We start from the raw sequence: 23,306 nt of genomic DNA, 5'->3' as shown, positions 1-23,306 counted from the left end.
TTAACACTTTAAGCATTTTAAAGTGTGCAGTTCACTAGCATTACTTTCCATTGTGATGCAACTATCACCACCATCCATCCCCAGAATTTTTCAACACCCCAAACTAAAACTTGACACCCATGAAATGACAGCCCACCTGCTGCTCCTGACCCCTCCCCCTTACCCTAGCCACCATTCTACATTCTGGCAACCACCATTCTACTCTCCATCTTTATGAATTGACTACTGTATGTACTGCTTTTTAGTGGAATTGTTCAGAATTTCCCCTTTTGTGTTTGGCTTCTTTCCCATTTAGCATACAGCCTTCAAGGTTCATCCATATTGTAGCAAGAATGAGAATGTCTCTTCTATTTGAGGCTGAATACCGCATTGTATGTACTTTTTGTTCACCTATATTTATCCATTGCTGGACACGTGGGCTGTTTCCACCTCTTGATTATTGTGAATAACGCTGGCATGAACGTAGGTGTACAAAGTCAAGTCCCTACTTTCAGATCTTTTGGAAATACACCCGGAAGTGGAATTGCTGGGTCATACAGGAATCCTATGTTTGTCTGAGGATCCGCCATGAGAAGTCACTCCTGGGATTTTTAACAGGAAAACAGAAATAATCAGGCAGATGGCAGTAGGAGCCGAAGCTGAAAATATGCATCTAAGTAAGCTCCAAGGACGACGAGGGGCGGGCCAGGAGCGATGCTGGTGCAAAGTGATGAGGAAGCAGAAAGTGGAAAAGAGCGTAAGCCCGGGAGGGAAAAGATGTGCAGAGCAGTGGGAAGTGAAACCCGGGTGAGGGTGAGAAAAGTAAGAGACAGACACATGGAAAATTTCTGGTGACAAGTGGAAACCAGAGAACATTCTCCAGCCTCTTCTTCCTGAAGCCTGGCTCCAGGACACAACTGTCAAATCCAGCTCAGGGTCTGGTCAGCGTCGCCCCTGGGATCCACAGGCACCTATCTTTACAATAAACCCCAGTATCTGAAAGCAGCCTGCATTCATCCTTGCTCCTTGCAAACCAAAGAACTGCACCAGCCAGCAGCTGGTCAGGTGGCCTGCAGCATCTCACAGCCCCATACAGTCTGCTTCCTCATCTGCAGGATGGTAATTCACAACCTCCCAGGATTGCTTGAAGTTGAAAAGAGACCCTGCATGTTAAATATACTTTGGACACTGTGTAACGCCAAGCTTGCCAGTGACTACGCCTTTTGGCCCAGAAACGTGTGTGTGAGGCTTAAATAACCTTGACCCGGCGTCTCTATCGTCCACTCACCGGATGTTGTTATGATTGGCTTTGGGCAACTTCTCACACGCATTCCACAGTGCCTGGAGCCTCTTGTCCTGGTCCTGGATGCTGGAAAATTAACAGGAAAAGCCAGTGACTGAGTACGGATCAATGAAGTCTTACCGGCACTCAGACTCACAGCCATCGAAATATTTGAGAAAAAGAAACCAGCCATTGTCAGTGACCATATCAGTAAACTATTATCATTCATATCTTTGGTTCTTACTATTTCCCCCTCGATAATCTTTCAGTCTTGCCTGTGCTGTTTTAACAAAACTTCCCCTGTACACATCACATGGCCCCGGTCAATGTGTACCGGGGCAGCAGGTGAGGGCAGAGGACATACGCCTGCACCTGAGTGGGCAGGGCTGTGATGTCATCAGGAGGTTAGATCCGGCACAGAACAGGACACCAGAAACAGGTCAACTCCACCCTCACACCACCATGGCAGCCAACTGGCCAGTCCCACAGACAGTTTGATGCACATTAAGCTTCTCGGCATGTGGAATATAACAGATGCTCGATAAACACCTTCTGAACAAGTAAACGACATGAACTCATATTGACATAAGGATATCTGACCCTTGAAGACACAACTCAGAGATGGATAGTTTCCACAACCAAAGGATTCTCCATTCTACAGAGAGACTTGCTCAAAGGGTTTCTTTATTGCTAGATCTTCTAAGGATTAAAAGAGATTACTGAAAGATCTATATATATATAATTTATTTTTGTTAGGCCTACATTTTTAAATATACATTTTTATGAAAACCTACATCAAGGTTTACAGGGTTGGAAGACCTTACGCTCAAAGAACCTTTTAACAAGAAAAACTGAAAAGCAAACACCACCGGGAGGCTCAGCTCTGACCCCCTGACTCAAGACCCAAGGTAGGGAATGGCCATCGCAGGGCCCCTAGAAGTCCCTGCTTCCATCCTGACCAAGGCGAGAAAAACTCCCTTTTCTGCTCATCAATCCTCTTTAAGGTCAAAGGGCAGATGCTGCCAAGGTCTTTCCTTCAGTAAAAAATCAACATCCATATGGGACTTCCCTAGTGGTCCAGTGGTTAAGACTACACACTCTCCATACAGGGGGCACAGGTTGATCCGTATTCAGGGAACTAAGGGCCCACAAGCTGAGCACAGCAAAAAAAAAAAAAATCGACACTCACATACTGAGGGTCTCTGGTGTATCAGGCAGTGTCGTAGGGGTTAGGGAGTGGGAGGCAGTCAGAAGAGACGGTCATCCCTCCCTGCTCCCCATCAGCTCACAATCCAACCAGCCACACCAACACAGCCTTGAATTTGATCAGTCCCTGCAGAGAACCCGGGGGATGAGGCAGACCCTGACTGCCAGCTGCTGGGCACCAGTTGTCAGGAAGGAGGCCTCTCTGAGGTGACCTTCAGAGTGGGACCCAGAGAGTCAGAAGGAACCTATGAGGTAGAGGTTTTGGGGAACCAAAACCTGTCGCGTGGCAGGGAATGGCCAGCGTGAAGGGGTAGGGGGCCGTCTGAGTGGTGACGGGAGCCCGGAGCCTCCCTGAGTCCTCTTGAAGGCCCAGCTGGGGCTCTGGGCCACTCTGGTGGCTCCAGCCTGCGATCCGCACCCTGGGACCTGGCTCTCCAGGCACATGTACAAGCCTCTCCCCACGACACACACCAAGATACAGACTCGCTGGATCCCAGGCGGCACACTTGCAGTTTCAATTAAGGCTCCACATAAACCACACCCACAGGACACACAGAGACCTGCCATACTCACTTGGAAGCCTGAATCCACTCGTCGTAGAGTTCAAAGGTCATCAGAGGTTCTGGTAGCTCCCGGAGGTAAGACTTGAGAGCTCCTGGACGTGAACACCGTACAGGCTGTGAGCTGCCAGGACGTGGCAGACACGTGCTACCAGCCAGCGTCACCATGGGGGGCACTTTTGGGGAAGGTTCCCCGACCCTCGTGACCAGGTCACATGGTGGGGGCCACATGCCTGGATCCAAGGCTCTGGTGTGGCTGTGAGGGCCTCCCCTCTCGTGTTACCACCATCACCTCCTCCTTCCTTCAAGGGCACAAGCAACCAGGCCTAAAGTGGGGCCCTGAGTGGACATGCCCGGAGCACGGCGGGGAGCCAGGGGCTCAAGTGTCCCTGACACGTGGCTGTACATCCTCCACGCCCATCCCTTCCCCCGGAGCCCCTCCAGCTGAGAGGCCTACCTGCGATGGCGTGGGGGTCCGCCGAGCACTCCTGTACATCCACCACACAGCAATCCAGGGCCGCCTTGAGCTTCTTCAGCTTGGAGGCAGACGGGGCTACTCGGAAGAGGCCCTGCCAACAGGATAGGGGTCAGCAGACAGCCTGCACCCTGAGGGCACAACAGCGAGACCGACGGCCGGCAGTCTCCCCACCCCCTTCCTCCACGATCTCCCAGGGGCCTCCTTCCCATCACCATGTGTCAACACTGGGACAGCAGGACCTGGGCCTCATCCCTGGCTGTGGCCTCAGCACCTAGGGCAGGGTGACCCGGTGTTCTGGTTCAGCACGTACTTGATTAAACGAACCTTGGGCACTTCGAGGTCCCGTCCTTGTGTATTTAGGATATATTTTGGAAAAACAAAAACACTAATTTGAAAAGATACACGTACCCCCATGTCCACAGCAGCATTATTTACAATTACCAGGACATGGAAGCAACCTGTCCATCAGCAGATGAATGGATTTAAAAAGATATGGTAAGTCTATAAAATGGAATACTGCTCAGCCATAAAAATGAATGAAAATTTTGCCATTTGCAGCAACATGAATGGACCTAGAGGCTATCATACTAAATGAAGTAAGACAGAAGGAGAAATATTGTATGACATCCCTTATATGTGAAATCTAAAAAGAAATGATACAAATGAGCTTCCTTACAAAACAGAACCAGATTCACAGACTTAGAGAACAAACTTACGGAACTGATGGTTGCCAGGGGAAGGATAGGAGGAAGGGACAGTTCGGGAACTGGGATGGACATGTACACATTGCTATATTTAAACTGGGTAATCAACAAGGACCTACTGTATAGCACATGGAACTCAACTCAATGTTATGTGGCAGTCCTGGATGTGAGGGGTGTTTGGGGGACAATGGATACATTTGTATGTACAGTTGAGTCTCTTTGCTGTTCATCTGAAACTATCACAGCATTGTTAATTGGCTATACCCCAATACAAAATAAAAAGTTTTTAAAAAATGGGGAAAGAAAAGGCCCCATTCACCTCCCTCCATAAAACTTTCCCTCAGGGACTAAAAAGACCTCAGTTTTCATTGGTATTATACATGAAAATACCTGGCATTTAAAACAGGGTCAAAAAAACCTGTTTTGAATAAATCAGGCTTATTTGACAGACACTACACTTATCTGCTCCATAAGCTCATAAGCCCCCATCTCACTCTTTTATACTTTGCTTAGTAATAAATACCATAGATAAATATTGATTGGTTGATCAGATCACAGGAAAGTGGAATCATGAATTTTAAATTGCCTGCATAAGAAACTAAAGATGAGGTCCCAGGAGACCACTGACACAGCAATAAAAACAATGGTTGCCAACGTCTCATAGGATTCTTTTTTTAACGGAGTGCTTTCTAATGTCTGTATCAGTTTTCAGGATGTCTATAAAAAAAGTTATGATCTAAAGGTTAAAAGGTCTATCTTTTAAATTAGGGAGAGAGGAGGTGGAGAATGGGGTGGAAGAGGAGGAGGAGAAAGCCCCAATCTCATTACATATGCAGATAGGAGGGCCAGAGCGGGGCTATAACGTGCTCAGGGTGAGGGTATTATGTCCCACAATCCTCCACTGTCCCTGGAGAGTGAAGGCTCATGGGAGAAGCAGGACCAGTTTGAGGACAGGGGGCTTGTACTGCGTCTTCCCAGGTTTGGGTTTGTGGGGCCGGGTGAGGATGGTAACGGAGGAGGGGAGACCCCGGAGGCTCCATCTGCGGGCAACGAGACCCGCTCACGGCCAAGCTCAGCTGCACCCAGACGCACCTCCTCCTGCATCCCGCATTCCAGCAGCATTGTCACGCACGCCTCGATGGGGAAGGCGATCTCCCGGCCGCTGATCGTGAGGTGCTCCTCCAGGGGCTTCCCAAAGGAAGGCTTCTCCACCCAGGCCTCTGGGGTGTGGGGGTTGCAGGTGGAGCAAGAGAGGGGTCAGCACAGGTCACCCCCGCGGGAACCTTCCTTTCCTCCGGTCACACTGCTTCTCCTAAGTGTCCCAGGGACACGGAGCAGTGGACGTGGAAGCACTGTCCAACAATGTCCATGGAAGCACTGTCCAACTGCAGCATCTCCATTCCTGCAGTTTCGGGGGATGACGGGGAGGAACTGGGGGAGGCGGTGGAAGCCTGCCCGCTGTGAGCAGAGCTGCTGGGCTTTCTGTTACACACACACCTCCACACACGCCCATGCACACCCGCCTCATCCCCGCTGGGGTAGTGTGTGTATAGTGTGTACACGTGCTCTGCTTTCCTGCCGCTGGTCAAGGTGCCTGCAGGCGGAGGCCCAGGGCTCACGTGAAGGCAGCCCTGCTGGGGGAGGAGCAGGCGAGCCAAGCACAGGGCCCCGGCAGGCTCCCCGCCCTCCCCGCCCCAGGCAAGCGTGGCACTCACCCTGTTGTGCTTTTATCTGAGGCAACACGGCCTGCAGGAGTGTCAGGGACTTCCTGTGGTACTCGGCCTGCACTTCGATGAGCTGAGGGAACACAAGGAGAAGCGTCAGCCTTTGCCGGAGGATGGAGGGCATGGGCTGCCACACCATCGGGGTGCCCTGCCCCCTCCTCCACACATCTGCAATGACAGGCATTCGTCCCCTCAACCTCTGCAGCAGAGGGGTGAGCATAAAGGGAAGTTTTGGAGGTGGGAGACTCGGGGAGGAGGTGAAGGGGACTCTCCAGAGGTGAGCCTGCCTTCACTGCCACCCCAGCTGGGGAGCACCATGCCCCCAGTTCTCACAGCAAAAGGCACCGAAGGGGTGCAACAATGAAAAGGCTATAACAGAGAACACATTCAGAAATCCAGGTGCCCATGAGAGGGTGCTCAATGTCATGAGCCTCAATGTATCTTGATTCCCCTCAAGAAGAGCTCAAGAAACAACTGGTGGGAAAACATGTGCTCGATCCACAATCCTCTTCCACCTTGGGAGGCAAATCTGCTTTATCGTGATGTGATTCAAAGGACAAGGTCCTGCAAGATGCTCTGTTCTGCCCCTCCCACTACTGAAAAAGCTGCTGAAATGGTAAAAACAGCAGAGGAAAAGCAGTGAATAGATGGCACTTCATTTATTTTCTAAATCTCTCCCCGCTCCAAAAAAAAAAAGAAAATTGGGCATGTAGGAGGAAACGGAGAGAGAGGCACTTTGCTCAAAGTCTGGTGTGATGAGTAGCTATTATCCCCAAGGAAAACTAAGAGGGAATCTTTTCTTAAGTCATAGCGTTGAAATAAGTGGTACCCAAAGACAATTAGGTAGTCCAATAATGCTTGGAATGTCAACAATCATTTGTTTTAGATTTTTTTAAATGAAATATTATCTTCACAAATAAAACCAATGGAATAGACTTGAAAAGAATCCTACTATTTCAAAGTAAACATTTCAAGTTGGAAGGAATATGTATCAGCTCTCTCTCACAGGGGAAGAAACTCTGGACTTCTTGGCCATTGATGCTGAGCATGCGGGGGAGCACTGACTACCCCCAGTTCCGCCCCACGCTTATCAAAGCATCCAGCTTCTCAGGATTCCTCTTCTCTCCTCCCTTTATCTTCTTTCCCCATCTTTGTATCACTTCCTTGACCCTAAAGAGAAACTTTGAGTTTTATTCCCAACGTTATTTTTCATTTCAGAGTCCTAATTATTTGGGCCAGATGATTCAAGTGTGGATGACTCAGATCCTGTGTCTCTACTCTGTAAATCTGCTCCCATAGAGGAGAGGCAGTAAACAGGCATCAGCCCTCATTTACCAACTTGTCATCATCTGGAACAACAAAAATCTCCATTAATAACCAACAGATGCTGGGGTGCAGCTAGCTGCTTCTTCCCAAGTTGCTTCCTGATGACAGATTCAGGTTTTGCAACCCTGGCCCCGCTGACATCTGGGGCTGGATCACCCTGTCGTGGGAGCCACTGTCCTGTGCACTGTGGGATGCTTAGCAACAAACCTGACCTCCACCCTCTGAGTGCCTGTAGCACCTCCCCTGATAGTGACGGCCAAAAACATCTCTGCTAAGTGACTTCAGTTGTGTCCGACACTTTGCGACCCTATGGACTGTAGCCCTCCAGGCTCCTCTGTCCATGGAATTCTCCAGGCAAGAGTATTGGAGTGGGTTGCTGTGCAGGGGATCTTCCTGACCCAGGGATCGACCCTGCGTCTTTTAAGTCTCCTGCGGTGGCATGCAGGATCTTTACCGCTAGTGCCACCTGGGAAGCCCCCCTCAAATGTCTTCAGACACAGCCAATCATCTGCTGGGAGATGACAGAATCACCCCTGGTTGAGAACCACTGCCATAGATCAGAGGTACAAACATCTTCATGGGTGAGGCTGAATTTTATTCTTGGGGTTTTGGAGAAATCCATACAAAGGCGACTAGAAGGCAGGATTTATTCACAGGTAGGACAGTCAAAGCCCCACCTGTTCTCAGGACATGCTTGACAGATCCTCGATTCGAGGCCCACGTTCCTTCCCGTCCCCACTGTGACACCTGCTAACAGACGCCAAGCTGCCTCACCTTTCTGGACGCTTACCGTCTGAAAGTAGTTTGCATAGTCGATTTCTTTGGCCACAAAACTGTACATGTCAGCTGACAGCTGGTCCTGTGGGGGCAAAACACAGAAGGATAGAGAGTAGGAATCCACACATCAGGGGAAAGAACCGTAACCGTGGTTTAACCTCATTTTTCATAATACTGGGCAGATTACAAACTTTGCCTGTGGACACTCCATTTCCCAACCACGGCTCTAAAGGATGACTAAGTGGGGAAAGAACACCTATGCCAGTGTTTTCCTGGGGCTTTTAACGTGGGCCACGTGGAGAGTTAGGAAAGCTGATGCAGGGGAATGACGCGCAAATTGCTTCCTCGCATCTCTGCGGCGCGCCCTGCTGTGTGCAGCAGCCCCGCCAGGCACACGCTGTGCTTCTGCTTGCCGCCCCTGCCGCTTCTTCCCCTGATGACACTACTGCCTTGCTCCCTTCATCTCAGTTCTGATTGGCTGATCATCAGGAAAAGAGAGGCAAACACACCAAGTCGAGGGAAGCTGGTTAAGACAGGGGGGCAGGGGACGGACCGCTGATTCCAAACCTGGCGGAAAAAAAAAAACCTGGACTCATCCAATATCATACACGAATCTCAGTGTGAAAAGCCCTTCACCACTCAGCATTCCGAGGGGCTGAGAATAGTGGCTGAATGCTGTGTCTGGATCATGTTCCCTCCGAGGTCAGTGGTCAGTTTCACTGAAACGCCCCCAGCACAGTGCAGAAGTGCATTCGAGTGGATGTAGACTCTGTCACACTAACTGTATCTGTGAGCATGTCACATTCTCTAAACATGTTTGTACAAGTCACGTGATCTCTGACATCCCTCCCTGCTTGGTAGCCTTTGAGGCAGAGCCTCAGAAGAGGTGCTGAGTTAAGAGAAAAAGTATCTATCACGTTCAGGTTGGAGTAAATAGGAAAACATCACCCCAATGCTTATAGCAGCGCTATTTCCAATTGCCAAGATATGGAAGCAGCCCAAGTGTCCACTGACAGATGAACAGATAAAGAAGTTGCAGTGTACAGACAATGGAATACTACTCAATCATAAAAAATAAAATAAAATCTTTCCATGTGTAACAATGGATGGACCTAGAGGGTATTATGCTAAGTGAAATAAGTCAGAGAAAGACAAATACCTCATGATTTCATATATGCAATCTAAAATGCAAAACAAAACAAAAACACACTCATAGATTCATAGAACAAACAGTAGTTGTCATAAGGCGAGGGGATGGGAAAAATAGATGAGGAAGATTAAGAGGCACAAACCTTCAGTTTACTTAATAATTAAGCAACGGGGATGTAACACACAGCATAAGGCAGACAGTTAATTATACTGCAATAACTTTGCATGGGGACAGATGGTTACTAGATTCATCATGGTGATCATTTCATAATCTATGCAAATATCAAGTCATCATGTACCACACCACATACAAACACGGTGTTGTATGTTGACTATATCTCAATAAAAAGGAAAAAAGCACAGGAAAGCTGACCCGAATGCTGAAGGAATTACAGCAGACAACTGCATAATTCAGGAAGAGTCTGATATACACGGAACCTCAGGCATTCTGCACAGACCCCGATAACCTCAGCAGCCCCTCCAGCTGCTGATCGAACTGTCCTCTGTGAGCAGGGGAATGGGAGGAGTAATCTGTCTCCTTTTCCAGTATCCTCAACAGGCAAGCGTCCTTAAAGCCTTCTTGCATACAAGATGATAGAACCAAGACACCAATTTCACATGACTAGCTACCAAAAGTTCAAGGTATTTTTCCCAAAGAATAAAATGGACTCTAGGACCACCTGCCCCAGGTCCCCACCACTTCAGCATCCTTTACAATGAATGCCTCCGGGAGGCTGCTGGACCTGTCAAGGTGCTAGAGAAAGTGGTTTTGTCAGAACTCAACCTCGCCTGCCATGGCCCCAGCAGCCTTGGTCTAGAAGCATCCGTCACCAGCCTGACAAGCGTGAGGGAGATAGTTCAAGTCAGGGGAAGACAAAGGGTGGGGTGATAAAACAAAAAAACAACTCGGTAGACAGAGGTAAGGAAGGGAGCCTTGGGAAGGACAAAATGCCACGTCAGTTCAGTCCAGTGCAGTCGCTCAGTTGTGTCCGACTCTTTGCAACCCCATGAACTGCAGCATGCCACTGTCCATCACCAACTCCCAGAGCTTGCTTAAACTCATGTCTATTGATGCCACATCAAATCACTTTCAACCACTCAGCAGACGATCTCTGTAAAGCCAGCTGAACGGAGTATGCCCTCGGGAACATGAAGGTATTTTTCTGAAGGTACAATCACATCACCATCTTATAAAGTTAGCAATATAGATTCCAAGTAAGCCACACAAGTGAGAAATAAAAGCAGAAACTCTAAACCAAATTTTCATTTGTCTAATTTAATAATTTAATTTTACATTTAATATTAATTTATTAATATTTAATTTAATATTATAAATATTTTATTCATAAACATTATCGATATAATTTAATATTTAAATAAAGTATAGGGAGCCCCTACACTTCTGCCGAGTTTTTCCTCCTGGAGTACTACCAAGTTCTTACAGTGAACAGCAGAGAAAAGTCCTCTCTCGTTTTTCCCAAGGGGAAGGGAAAAGATTGCCATTTTGAAATGCACTGGAGCATTCTACCCTTAACAAGACCTAACCTTAGGAGCATTTTGCTTTTATTCCTGGCTGTGCCATGCTGCTTGTGGGATCTTAGTTCACCAACCAGGGACTGAGCAAGGGACCAGAACAGTGAAAGTACCAAGTCCTAACCACCGGACCGCCAGGAAACTTCAAGGATAAATCATTTTATCCCAGTAGAACCTGCTGGGATGCTTTCGAATTGTGGTGCTGCAGAAGATTCTTGAGAGTCCCTTGGACGGCAAGGAGATCAAACCAGTCAACCTCAAAGGAAATCAAGTGTGAATAGTCATTTGGAGGACTGATGCTGAAGCTCCAATACTTTGGCCACCCGATGTGAAGAGCCAACTCATTGGGAAAGGCCCTGATGCTGGGAACGATTGAAGGCAACAAGGGAAGGGGTCAGCAAAGGATGAGATGGTTGGAGATGGCATCATCAACTCAATGGACGTGAATCTGAGCAAGCTCCAGGAAACAGTGAAGGACAGAGGAGCCTGTTGGGCTGCAGCCCATGGGGTTGCGAAGAGTCAGACATAACTTAGCGACTGAGCAACCACAACCTGCTGGAGTTATATCAGAGCCCTGCTGAACACTTGCTTTTAGCAGACTCGAGCCTCCCTCACACTGAGAAACAGAATTAATCAGCTCCAGCATCCTCTAGCCATCCTGTCCTACCAAACACAAAAACTGAGAAGCTGGAAACAGAACGAAAGGCAAGAGAGAAGCACCAAAGTTCACGGTGCAGGGTCACAGGCACACCCACAGGCGCAGCCCAGTCACAGGGTTGCAGGGGCTTCCCCCGCTCCCACACCTGACCGCCACATCACCACACGCCTGCGCACCACAGGTCCCTTTACCCAATCCTTCATGTCCACCTTTGGACAAAAATTGCAAGGTATACTAAAAGGCAAAAACGTAGTTTGAAGAAACTGAACAAGCATCAGAACCAGAGTCAGAGGTGTCAAGAATGTTGAAATTATTGGGCCAGGAATTTTTTTTTTTTTAATATGATGAATACCGAAAGCCTCAGCTCTTAGGGTTCGTCCTGGGCTCTTTAGACATGCCAGCTGACAAGCTTGGGGACACAGACTCAACCAGAGGCTCACTATTAGGGTTTTCATAGACCTCCAGCAAACAAAAGGATGATGCTCCCTGAGGGCCTCCTGTTTTTCTTGGTGGAGAGGAGCACAGAAAGGGGGTACCCTGCAAATCTCCACTCTGTTGGCAGCCTCCTCCATCTCCTCCCTGAGGGCATCGGCTTTGGCACCTGCAGGCTGTGAGCTGCTGGACAAACCCGAAGACTTGGATGTCTGCTGCCACCTGATGAGGAAACAGGAGAAAGAGAGGAGAGGTGTGAATAGAACTTGGTCCCTGCCTTCGAGGAACTTAGATTCTAGTCGGATTAGGCATAAATATAAGCTGAGTTTCAGTACAGTGTGGGTGTTTTTTTCTTTTAGCATTTTCAGACATTCTACATCTAAGTTGATGAGCCTTACAAATTGGAGTTTGTGCACATACAAAATAGTTAAACACACACACCCTTAGCTCTTTAGGGCTCCCCATCCCTTTGCCACTGATGCACGAGGCTCCAAGCTTCTTCCCTGTGCACCTTTGTAATTTCAGTGTCTTTTAGCGACTTCCCAGGTAGCTCAGATGGTAAAGTGTCTGTCTACAATGCGGGAGACCTGGGTTGGATCCCTGGGTGGGGAAGATCTCCTGGAGAAGGAAATGGCAATCCACTCCAATATTCTTGTCCAGAAAATCCTATGGACGGAGGAGCCTGGTAGGTTACAGTCCATGGGGTCACAGAGTTGGACACGACTGAGCTTTTTTTTTTTTTTTTTTAAGTGATAAGTTAGAATGGCAGCAAAAGCAAACACTCTGGGATTAGAAAGGGAAAATGCATGGTGAATCGGACTCAACAATAACCTTTGGCAAAGAACATTTTCCATGTAGTGTGTGGAATCTGATGCTTCCCAAGTGACTCAGTGGTAAAGAATCCACCTGCCAATGCAGGAGACATGGGTTCAATCCCTGGGTTGGGAAGATCACTTGAGAAGGAAATGGCAACCCACTCCAGTGTTCCTCCCTGGGAAATCCCCTGGACAGAGGAGCCTGGAGGGCTATAGTCCATGGGGTCACAAAGAGTTGGACATAACTGAGCATGCATGCATGCACGCGCATGAGACAGGTAGAGAAAACCCTGAGGACACTGTGGGAGGCAGGGAAAGAGCTGGTTACAGGTATCACCTCATTGCCAAGAAGAGATCAGGAAAAGGTACCTGGTACCAGATCAGGAGAAAGGGGGCCCCAGTGTCCACACGGCAGGACCGAGAGAGGCTGAGGACAGTGACCCCTTCAGACAAGAGCAAGCGTTCTCCAATTTGCAACACCGTCCCTACTGTCTCCCGAACCCTAAGGCCGAATGGCATCACTGCTGCTTCCTCTGAAGCACGGTCCACGCCGTTCCTTTCAGTTCCCTGCCCACCCTGCGGGCACTGAGTTGGGGAACCTTCATCTACTTGGCCAAAGTCAACCATGGATGCTAAGTGAGAGGCTAAATGGGTAAGATGAAAACAAATGTGAAAGTCAAAATCTCCACTAGGAAGCACTAAGCAGCCTTGGATCAACATTTTGATACCTCATGTATATTTTCTTTCTCTTTTTTTTTAAATTTTATTTTATTTTTAAACTTTACAAATTGTATTAGTTTTGCCAAATATCAAAATGAATCCGCCAATAAAAGCAAAAATAAACAAATGTATATTTTCTTAACCGTTTATCTCTGGGCAGAGAATACTGGCCTTCTAAGGAGGCCCCTTGGGAAACTTTCAAAGGGAACCACAAATATTTCTGGTTGCTCCTCTAATTAAAAAATAAATTTAAAAAGCTATTTCCGGTTGCTAACTTATTATCAAAGAATTACCAAAAGCAGGCCCTGACAGAAGGTTCTAATTACACTAAGATGCTAGTAGCTACAGCAGGGAATAGCAGTGGGGCCTCTCTCACTCAGGCAGTAAACTCCACAGTCTATGGGGCCCAGCACGTGGGAAAAATAAGGCAAATGGGTCATTATCTTAAAAACTCACCCACCCAATCATTTATTTCCTCCTTGTAATGGGGACATGAGATATAAGCTGCTTCTCAGCTCTAAGGAAAATAATCGAGTCATCAGGGTGGCAAAGGCAGCTGATTCCTGGCTACCGTCTTGGGAAGTTGGGAGGGACTCATTAGGGGTGGGCGGGGGACGGTGGGGCCCAATCAGGAGCCTGGGCTGTGGGGAGCTGGATGTTTTCATGGACAAGCTGGGAACTGTCAAGTGGACTCATCAGATGAAATGTGGCAACAGATTAAATAGTGTCCTCTAAACACCATGCAGGCCAGGGTGAACAGGACAAACCAGAGAGCCCTGTAGGCTCCATCTGGCTCCTGGACCATTCGCCCAACGTGGAGGCAAAAAGTACAGCCTTACCCTCATTTTGAGAATCAATAATAGACTCACTAAGGGTTTACTGTGTTATATGCAAGAAAAAAATTAAGAGAGTGGAGCTGTATCACAATACCAAAAAAGAGGAAATCAGTTCTCTTTGCTATTAGCAAAAAGTAGCAAAATGAAGAATCTTCTGTCACTTAAAAAAGTGCACCCATGGGAGAATTACTTTGAAAGGCTTTGGGACATCAAGCTGGCTTGAAGCTACAGCGATGGTCACATGTGTCCTGAGAAAGATTCCTTACTCAAAACAAGAATTCAGGAAAAATTAGAAATATTTTTCTAATATTGTACTCCAAAATGTCAAAAAAAAAAAAAAAAAATCTAAGCTAACAGGTAAGGATTAGTAAAAATGCCTGGGCAATTCTTTCTTATAATGGCTTGCCCTACAGAAATGATGTATTTATAATTTCCGTTTTTAAAATTAATTAACTAATTAAAGTTCTGGCTGTGCTCGGTCTTCATTGCTGTACGTGGGCCTTCTCTTGTTGCGGCAAGTGGGGGGCTTCTCTATCCACAGGCCTCTCCTTGGTGGTGGCTTCTCTTGTTACAGAGCACAGGCTCCAGCAGGTGGAGCACGTAGGCTCAAGAGCTGCACAAGGGCTTGGTTGCTCCGTGGCAAGTGGGATCTTCCGGGACCAAGGATCAAGCCCATATCCCCTGCACTGGCACTGTACCACCAGGGAAGTCCAACAGAAATGATCTATTTAATTAATATCTCCAGTTCAGTTCAGTCATTCAGTAGTGTCTGACTCTTCGTGACCTCATGAATCGCAGCACACCAGGCCTCCCTGTCCATCACCAACTCCAGGAGTTCACTCAAACTCATGTCCATCGAGTCGGTGATGCCATCCAGCCATCTCATCCTCTGTCATCCCCTTCTCCTCCTGCCCCTAATCCCTCCCAGCATCAGGGTCTTTTCCAATGAGTCAACTCTTCTCATGAGGTGGCCAAAGTATTAGAGTTTCAGCTTTAGCATCAGTCCTTCCAATGAATACCCAGGACTAATCTCCTTTAGAATGGACTGGCTGGATCTCCTTGCAGTCCAAGGGGCTCTCAAGAGTCTTCTCCAATACCACAGTTCAAAAGCATCAATTTTTCGGCACTCAGCTTTCTTCACAGTCCAACTCTCACATCCATACATGACCACTGGAGAAACCATAGCCTTTACTAGATGGACCTTTGTTGGCAAAGTAATGTCTCTGCTTTTGAATATGCTATCTAGGTTGGTCATAACTTTCCTTCCAAGGAGTAAGCGTCTTTTAATTTCATGGCTGCAGTCACCATCTGCAGTGATATTGGAGCCCAAAAAAATAAAGTCAGCCACTGTTTTGCCATCTATTTCCCAGGAAGTGATGGGACCAGATGCCATGATCTTAGTTTTCTGAATGTTGAACTTTAAGCCAACTTTTTCACTCTCCTCCTTCACTTTCATCAAGAGGCTTTTTAGTTCCTCTTCCCTTTCTGCCGTAGCCACAGCCAAATAAAATATGGAATGTCGTGGATGTAATTTGGATCTCAGATAATGAATGTACTTCCATAATAGATTATGGGACAGACCTACAACCACCATCTGACTCATCCTACCTGAAAAAAAGAAAGTAACCAATAAATAAGCATAAAAAATACAGTGGCCATAAACACTAAACTGATTTTTAGGGTATTATAGATCTGGATTAGGTCTTTTTTTAAACCCCAAACTACATTTAATATGTATATTAAAATGAAGACATCATTTTTCCCCACAATTCTGTCCTGGTACTTCAAAAGCATACACCTTTCCCCTCCCTTTATAGGGAAGTTTACTTGTAATGGATAAGTTATCTATTCTGACATTATAAATACCCACCAAATGGTCCCTTTGTGGAAACTGAATAGCACAATATCAAGGAAAACTAGGAAACATTTTGTATAGGGAGTAATTTGTTAGGAAAAGTGCCATTAATCATGAATCTCGACGAACAACAGATGCTGGAGAGGGTATGGAGAGAAGGGAACCCTTCTGCACTACAGGTGGAAATGTAAATTGGTACAGCCACTAAGGGGAACAGCATGCAGGCTCCTTAAAAAATGTAAAACAACCATATGATCCAGCACTGCCACTCCTAAGCACATATCCAGAGAAAACCATAAACCCCAAAAGAGACATGCACCCTACTGTTCAGAGCAGTACTATTTCACAAAAGCCAGGACATGGAAGCAACATAAGTGTCAGTCGACAGAGGAATGGATAGAGAAGGTACGGTACATATATATACATGGAATGTGACTCAGCCATAAAATGGAACGAAATAATGCCATTTGCAGCAACATGGATGAACCTAGAGACTATCATGCTAAGTGAAGTAAGTCAGACAAAGGCAAATCTCATGTGATACCACTCGTATGTGGAATCCAACCTTAAAAAACAGGGAAGCCTGGCATGCTGCAGCCCATGGGGTCGCAGAGAGCCGGACACAACTGAGCGACTAAACTCATGGAATTTTAAAGAAAGATGCAAGTGAACTTACGTACAAGACAGAAACAGACTTAACAGATATCAAAAACAAACTTATGGTTACCAAAGGGGAAACGTGGGGCGGGTTATACATCAGGAGCTTCGGATGAACACACACACTACTATATATAAGATAGATGACCAACAAGGACCTGCAGGGAACTCTACTCACTATTCTGTGATAACCTATATGAGAAAAGAATCTGAAACAGAATGAATATATGTCTATGCACAAGCGAATCACTCTGCTGTACACTGGAAACTAACACAACACTGTGAACATCTATACTCCAATAAACTTGAAATATTTTTTAAAAATCATAAATTTCAAGGAACGATGATCTTCTCAGCAAAGGCTCTATAAATAAACTCGACAAGTGTCCTGCTCTGTTAAGGGGAGAAATAAGGATTCTTGTCCAAGAAGAGTTTGAGCTTTGAAGCTGGAAGAGGAGAAAGTTCATTTCTTCCCACTAAGAGAGCTGAGGTGATCCACCCACCATTCTCTGGGAAAGATGCTATCACTATGATTTAAAGAAAGCTGAGCGCCTAAAAACTGACGCTTTTGAATTGTGGTGTTGGAGAAGACTCTTCAGAGTCTCTTGGACGACAAGGAGATCCAATCTGTCAATCCTAAAGGAAATCAGTCCTGAATATTCATTGGAAGGACTGATGCTGAAGCTGAAACTGCAATATTTTGGCCACATGATGCGAAGAACTGACTCATTGGAAAAGACCCTGATGCTGGGAAAGATCAAAGGCAGGAGAAGAAGGGGACAACAGAGGATGAGATGGTTGGATGGCATCACCAGCGCCATGGACAAAAGTTTGAGTAAACTCTGGGAGTTGGTGATGGACAGGGAGGCCTGTTGTGCTGCAGTCCATGGGGTCACAAAGAGTCGGACACAACTGAGCGACTGAACTGAACTGACAATTTGAGGATGATGAAGATAGAATGCAAGGTTTAAGGAGGGACTTCTCTGGTGGTCAGTGGTTACACCTTCCAATGCAGAGGATATGGGCTCCACCCCTGGTCGGGGAGCTAAGATCCCACATGACACAGGGCAACTTGGCCTGTACACCGCAACTAATGAGACCCATGCACCGCAACTAGAGAGATGTCAGAGTGCTGCAATGAAGTGCCAAGGCAAGGAAAGATCCTGCAGGCTGCAGCTAAGACCTCATGCAGGCAAATAAATAAATATTTAAAGAAAAAAAAAAAAAAAGCCTTCAGGAAAGGCTCATGGAAAGAAAAAGGCTGGAAATAAGGGTAAGACATTTCAGAGACCAGCAGAAGGGTATGAAAGGCAAAGTCAAGATGACTTCAAGGTGACAGGGAGTCCAGAAGAAGTTCTGGAAGGAAAGGGGAAAGCTGCGTTAGGGGGACGTGTGTTGTTTCATCTGCCCCATCTTCTCTGCTCCTCTACCACTGGCATCCTCCATTCTCTGAGGGCCCAGGAGGAGGAAGCTGTGAGGAACAGATCCTAAGGAGTACAGACTGACCAAATGCCGAAGTGGGGTGGGGCAGAGGTGGGGGCAGTGAGAACCCACCTGCTCCCCAAGAGCAGCTGGTGAGTCTGCATTTCCACAGCACAGAGCCAGGTCTCACTCTCTGCTCTATCTTGGCAGAGTCCTCATGCTGACTCGGGGTGAAGGGTTAGAGTGAAAGGCAAGAAACTGGGGGAAGCTGGCTTCTGAAAGGCTGTCAAGGGTCTAAGTTCAAGGTGAAAAGCACAGAAATTTGGATGGGATGGTAGATATTGCCTTCAGTTCAGTTCAGTTCAGTCGCTCAGTCGTATCCGACTCTTTGCCACCCCATGAATCGCAGCACACCAGGCCTCCCTGTCCATCACCAACTCCTGGAGTCTACCCAAACCTATGTCCATCAAGTCGATGATGCCATCCAGCCATCTCATCCTCTGTCATCCCCTTCTCCTCCTGCCCCCAATCCTTCCCAACAGCAGAGTCTTTTCCAATGAGTCAACTCTTCGCATGAGGTGGCCAAAGTACTGGAGTTTCAGCTTCAACATCAGTCCTTCCAATGAACACCCAGGACTGATCTCTTTTAGGATGAACTGGTTGGATCTTCTTGCAGTCCAAGGGACTCTCAAGAGTCTTCTCCAACACCACAGTTCAAAAGCATCAATTCTTCAGCGCTCAGCTTTCTTCACTGTCTAACTCTCACATCCATACATGACTACTGGAAAAACCATAGCCTTGACTAGATGGACCTTTGTTGGCAAAGTAATGTCTCTGCTTTTCAATATGCTGTCTAGGTTGGTCATAACTTTCTTTCCAAGGAGTAAGCGTCTTTTAATTTCATGGCTGCAGTCACCATCTGCAGTGATTTTGGAGCCCAGAAAAATAAAGTCTGACACTGTTTCCACTGTTCCCCATCTATTTCCCATGAAGTGATGGGACTGGATGCCATGATCTTAGTTTTCTGAATGTTGAGCTTTAAGCCAACTTTTTCACTCTCCTCCTTCACTTTCATCGAGAGGCTTTTTAGTTCCTCTTCACTTTCTGCCATAAGGGTGGTGTCGTCTGCATATCTGAGGTTATTGATATTTCTCCTGGCAATCTTGATTCCAGCTTGTGCTTCTTCCAGCCCAGCGTTTCTCATGATGTACTCTGCATATAAGTTAAATAAGCAGGGTGACAATATACAGCCTTGACGTACTCCTTTTCCTATTTGGAACCAGTCTGTTGTTCCATGTCCAGTTCTAACTGTTGCTTCCTGACCTGCATACAGGTTTCTCAAGAGGCAGATCAGATGGTCTGGTATTCCAATCTCTTTTAGAATTTTCCACAGTTTATCGTGATCCACACAGTCAAAGGCTTTGGCATAGTCAATAAAGCAGAAATAGATGTTTTTCTGGAACTCTCTTGCTTTTTCAACGATCCAGCGGATGTTGGAAATTTGGTCTCTGGTTCCTCTGCCTTTTCTAAAACCAGCTTGAACATCAGGAAGTTCACGGTTCACATATTGCTGAAGCCTGGCTTGGAGAATTTTGAGATATTGCCTTACCAATCCCAATACCCAAGAGACCATAAGCTGGAGACATGAAAACACTCATTAAATACTGGAAGAGAAGTCCCTGATGACACTTCTTATGGTTTCAAAATCTACAAGCCACCTCTGATGTCACCATTAAAAACATGAGACAGAATTAGATGGACCACTTCTGTTACCCAGAAGAAATTCTCCTTTAGGAAAGCTGAATGAAGAAATGGAAGTGGACAAGGCAAGGTCAAGCTTTGATACTAACATCCAGCTCTGAGCAGAAGCTGAAAATTCAGGTTTTCCTTACAGAAGCAGAGAAAAGACCTCAGAGCTAAAACCCAGGTCCTCAGAGGAGGAAATCACTCTGCAAACCCAGGAGCATAGTGTCCAACATCATCCTGACAGTGCAACAAACAGCATGTCTGTAATCATCTCGTGGTGGTGTTCAGTTGCTCAGTCATGTCCGACTCTTCGTGACCCCATGGACCACAGCATGCCAGGCTTCCCTGTCCCTCACTATCTCCTGGAGGTTGCCCAAGTTCATGTCCATTGAGGCGGTGATGCCATCCAACCATCTCATCCTCTGTTGCCCCCTTCTTCTTCTGCTTTCAATCTTTCCCAGCATCAGCATCTTTTCCAATTAGCTCTTCACATCAGGTGGCCAAAGTAATGGAGCTTCAGCATCAGTCCTTCAATCAACATTCAGAGTTGATTTCTTTTAGGACTGACTGGTTTCATCTCCTTGAAGTCCAAGGGACTCTCAAGAGTCTTCTCCAACACCACCGTTCAAAACAATCAATTCTTCAGCGCTCAGCCTTCTTTATGGTCCAACTCTCACATCCATACATGACTACTGGAAAAACCACAGCTTTGACTAGATGGACCTTTGTCAGCAAAGTCATGTCTCTGCTTTTTAATATGCTGTCTAGGTTTGTCACAGCTTTTCTTCCAAGGAGCAAGTGTCTTCTAATTTCTTATGTGACTCCCCAATGTGGGACTACAGAAGAGAAATCTATACTATTGGAAGCAGGAAAAGGTGACCAAGTCGCCAGATTCAGAAATTCTCCTTTTTCATTTCTTTTTTTGGCTGAGCCATGTGGCTTGCAGGATCTTAGTTTCCCATCTAGGGATGGAGTCCTGGCACTGAAAGCATGAAGTCCGAATACTGGACAACTGTGGACTTCCCAGAAAATCTCCTCTTATTACAGACACATCACCCACCCTCCTCTGTGATCTCTGCTCCTGCCACTCTCCTTTTTCCCCTTCCACCCCCACCATGCCCGCCTTCATTCTGTTTCCTGAATACGTCACCCTTATTTCCACCCACAGGGCCTTTGCTGTTCCCAGTGTCATGGACAGCTTTGCTAAGTATCTCTGCGTAGCTGCTTCCTTCTTATCAGATCAAGTGTCGTCATCTCAAAAAAAAAAAAAAAAAAAGTCTTCTCTGTTTCACTATTTATGCCATGGCCTGCTTCTGCAGAGCCACTTCCAAACTTACACTGTGGTATCTTCCTGAAAGGACTTATGGCTACTGAAATGGCCTTGTGTGTGTGTATGTTCTCTTGTCCAGTGTCCAACTCCCAAATCAGGCCACAGCCTAAGAGCAAGGCCCTTGTACTCCAGCACCCAGCTCACAGCAGAAGAAAGAAACACTCAGTGGATGAACACACACCACACACACACACACACACAAGCCACTGCCTTCCAACTAGGAGTGCTGCTCTTCAAAGAAGCAGAAATGGAAGCAAAGAAAACCCACCATACCTCGTTCGTGAAGAGTCCATGTCCAGCACCAGCTTGGCTAAGTGTTTCCTCTGTTTTTGGATATTTGGGATTTCTACCTGTGGGTAGAGGAAACAAACAAGGAAAACAGTTGATTTGAAGTCCAGGGACAAATTTTTTTAAATAATTTTAAAGATTGAAATATAGTTGAATTTCCAGTGTTTCAGGTGTACAGCAAAGTGATTCAATTATATATATATTTTTTTCAAGTTCATCTCCATTATAGACGAACTTGAAAAAAAAAAGAGATATATATGTATAAAAGGGAATCACTTTGCTGTATAATAGGTTTGTCCCATTATAGGTTATTATGATATTGAAATGATATATGATATGATATATGATATATCATATGATTATGATATGATATTATGAATATGATATGATATATTATGATATAGTTCTTTGTGCTAGACAGGAGGTCTTTGTTGGTTGTCTATTTTATACATAGCAGAGTGTGTGCGTGTATCCCAAGCTCCTAATTTACCCTCCCACCTTCCCAGGGAGCAAACCTGAGCCTATTTCTCCTGCACTGGCAGGCGGGGTTCTTCACCCCTAGCACCACCTGGCTGCACGACACACATTCCAAGAGCTCAGCAGCCACAGGTGGTTAGCGGTCGCCAAGCTGTAGACCGGAACCATCCCCAGCACCGGGGAGGTTGGGAGGACCAGTGAAAGGGGATGCGAAGAGGGCCAGGGGTCACAGCAAAGAACATCCCCCGGCCACTTTATCTCTTACTTGATACAATTTCACTTGGTTGAAGCTGGCAAAGTTGCCACCTACACGTTAAGGCTTCTTCTCAAAAAGACAGTTTGCTTCAGTGTCCTTTAAAGTAGACAGAGAAGGGCCCTGTCTAAACAGAGACAGTGAGGGGGTTGCACAGAATCTCTCGGACATGAGCCCCCATGTCCAAGGACAGAGGCTTATGAATAGGGGCTGCTGCTCATTTTTTAACTTTTTTTAATTGCAGTACAGTTGATTTACAATGTTGTGTTAATTACTGCTAAACAGCAAAGTGATTCACTTACATACACACACAAACACACATATATATATACACACACTTTTAAAAATATTCTTGTCCATTATGGTTTATCACAGGAGACTGGATTTAGTTCTCTGTACTATAGAGAAGGACCTTGTTGTTTATCCGTCCTATATAGACTAGCTTGTGTGCTAATCCCAAACTCCCAATCCATCCCTCCCATGTCCCCTCCCCCTTGGCAACCACGTCTGCTCTCTATGTCTGGGAGTCTGTTTCTCTTTCACAGGTTCATTTGTGTCCTATTTGAGACTCCACTGTCATTTCACTGAAGACTGGAGATGGGCGGAGGGCAGGGAGGAGGATGGGGCGGAGACCCTGCGGAGGATGAAGTGATGCCACCAGTCTTGCAGTTCCACCCTCAAGGATGGCATGGGTAGGAGAAGGGGGCAGCATTCAGCTCAAAAGGCTCCCACGATGGGGAAGCCCCTGCAATTGGGTAGTAACGATCCCCGGTGAGACACTGTGTCACAGAGTGGGTGAGAGGCAGAAACAACCCTGAGACTGGAGCCAAAGGACCCTAGGGACCACCACTCTGCCCACCCTAATCACATGGGTCCAGCCTCGCTCCCACTTCTGACCTCGGCCAGCAAGAACAGCGGCTCGATCACATCCCTCTCAACCTGCAGTTCGAAATGAATCAGCTCCTGAGCCAGCTTGTCCTCTGTCTCACCGCATAGTTTCAGCATCTTCCTGCAACAGAAGGGGAGGAAAACCGTCCTGAGTACTCTGCAGAGAAAGATGTGCTACTGCTAAGTCACGTCAGTCGTGTCCGACTCTGTG

The 23,306-nt window shown here is 46.7% G+C and overlaps 1 protein-coding gene across 6 annotated transcripts in view; it reads right to left on the bottom strand.

Annotated features, from left to right (window-relative positions):
* The window catches only part of ARHGAP44 (Rho GTPase activating protein 44), a 125,069-nt gene that overhangs the window by 18,098 nt on the left and 83,665 nt on the right, over window positions 1-23,306 (bottom strand). For all 6 annotated transcript variants that reach the window (XM_070773128.1, XM_070773127.1, XM_070773126.1 and 3 more), the window contains 9 exons: window positions 23,105-23,216; window positions 21,463-21,539; window positions 11,913-12,030; window positions 8,050-8,118; window positions 5,925-6,006; window positions 5,302-5,429; window positions 3,485-3,596; window positions 3,041-3,122; window positions 1,268-1,348 (listed from right to left, as the gene is read on the bottom strand). In XM_070773128.1, the coding sequence (XP_070629229.1) occupies window positions 1,268-1,348; window positions 3,041-3,122; window positions 3,485-3,596; window positions 5,302-5,429; window positions 5,925-6,006; window positions 8,050-8,118; window positions 11,913-12,030; window positions 21,463-21,539; window positions 23,105-23,216 (861 nt within the window). The remainder of the gene's footprint in view (window positions 1-1,267; window positions 1,349-3,040; window positions 3,123-3,484; window positions 3,597-5,301; window positions 5,430-5,924; window positions 6,007-8,049; window positions 8,119-11,912; window positions 12,031-21,462; window positions 21,540-23,104; window positions 23,217-23,306) is intronic.

This window comes from Bos indicus, chromosome 19 (assembly GCF_029378745.1).
Source record: "Bos indicus isolate NIAB-ARS_2022 breed Sahiwal x Tharparkar chromosome 19, NIAB-ARS_B.indTharparkar_mat_pri_1.0, whole genome shotgun sequence".
Classification (NCBI taxonomy): Eukaryota; Metazoa; Chordata; class Mammalia; order Artiodactyla; family Bovidae; genus Bos; species Bos indicus.
The sequence above is the reverse complement of the archived record's forward strand: the minus strand, read 5'-3'. Positions and strand labels throughout refer to the sequence as shown.